Source organism: Manacus vitellinus, unplaced genomic scaffold, assembly GCF_001715985.3.
Source record: "Manacus vitellinus isolate BGI_N305 unplaced genomic scaffold, ASM171598v3 scaffold_119_pilon, whole genome shotgun sequence".
NCBI lineage: Eukaryota > Metazoa > Chordata > Aves > Passeriformes > Pipridae > Manacus > Manacus vitellinus.
This window is the reverse complement of record NW_021938894.1, coordinates 146,717-148,105: the sequence shown is the minus strand read 5'-3', so window position 1 is coordinate 148,105 and position 1,389 is coordinate 146,717. Positions and strand designations below refer to the sequence as shown.

Genomic DNA, 1,389 nt, shown 5'->3' with positions numbered 1-1,389 from the left:
GAGTCCGCCGGGGGGGCCGGCAGGCAGGAGCTGGAGGCCTGGGGCCGCGCGTCCAGGCACTTCTGGTAGCGGAGCTGCGGGGAAGGGGAGTCAGAATGGGAGAAGGGGGGCTCGGGGGTCCCACTCGCCCTGCAGGCGGCCTGCAGCGGGGGGCACAGGGAACTGGGGGCTCGGGGGTCCCACTCACCACGCAGGCAGCCTGCAGCGCCTCGCTGAGCCCCGCGGCGTTGGGCTCACACCACACCATGTGGCAGCGGAAGGTGCCGGGCGCGCTGGCCATGATGAAGGCGAAGGCGCGGACGTCGCGTCCCACCCCCATGAAGGACAGGAACCGCACGCGGCACTCGCACAGCACCGCCTCCGTCTGGGGGCACGCGGAGGGGTCAGCACGGCACCCCGCCTGGGAGGGGATCCCCAAGGCCCCGTGGAGTGGGGGGACACGCTGTGTCCCCGTGGTACGGGGAGGGGTCCCTGCAGCCCCCCAACACAGAATGGGGTCACTGAGGCCCCCAGAGCAGGAGGGCATTACCAGTGCAGGTGGGGGTCACCATCTAGGGGGGTCACCAGTGTGGGTAGGGGTCATTGCAGCTTCCCAGAGTAGGACGGGGTTATCACAGTGAGGTGGGGGTCACCATGGTCCCCAGAGTGGGAGGGGGGTCACCACAGCCCTCCAGGACAGAAAGGGGGTCACTGCAGCCCCTCAGAGTGGGGAGAGGTCACCACAGAACCCCCCAGGGTAGGGGGGGTCCCAGGTGGACACACCTGGTGGTGGGCATTGATGAGAGTCGGGAAGTAGGGTGGGGTCCCCCAGGGCAGGGTGGGGGTCCCAGGTGGGCACACACCTGGCGGTGGGCAATGGTGAGGGTGGCAGGGGCCACACTGACCACGACAGGAGTGGGTGCGGGGGGCTCCCCCGAGCTGGGGGCCAGTGCCGCCTCCAGCGCCGCGTTGATCACGTCCATGCCTGGGGGGTACAGAGGGGTCAGGGCAGCCCTGAGGGTGCCCCCAGCCCACAGCATCCCCCAGAGGCCGGAGGGAGCTCCCTTGAGCCCCCCACTCACCTACAGGCTTGGCAACAGGGACACAGCCCAGGTAACACACGGGGAAGCGCTGAACCGCCTCACTCTTGGGGGCCGGGAACTCCACTGTGGGGGGCACGTCAGACCTGCCCAGAGCCCCCCAAAACCCCCCAGAGCTCCCCCACCCCTCAGTCCTCACCCAGCACACCCCAACACCCCCCATCTGCACCACCTCGCTCCTGGGGACTGGGAACTTCACTCGGGGGGCACTGTCAGGAGCCCCCAAAGCCTCCCTGAACCCCCCAACACCCACCCTCTCCCCAACCACCCCCCAGCACATGCAGCCTCCGGACACATGAGCCCCCTGCCC

General features: G+C 69.5%; 1 protein-coding gene across 1 annotated transcript; it reads right to left on the bottom strand.

The window, feature by feature from the left end:
• Window positions 1–2: 2 nt before the first annotated feature.
• APBB1 (amyloid beta precursor protein binding family B member 1) lies at window positions 3–1,242 on the bottom strand (the record flags this gene model as incomplete). Its single annotated transcript, XM_029965750.1, has 4 exons — window positions 1,062–1,242; window positions 843–964; window positions 188–364; window positions 3–74 (listed from the first exon to the last, which is right to left on the bottom strand). Coding segments are annotated over exons 1-4 (552 nt in total), but the record flags the coding sequence as incomplete, so codon positions are not given.
• Between the last annotated feature and the right edge of the window lie 147 nt (window positions 1,243–1,389).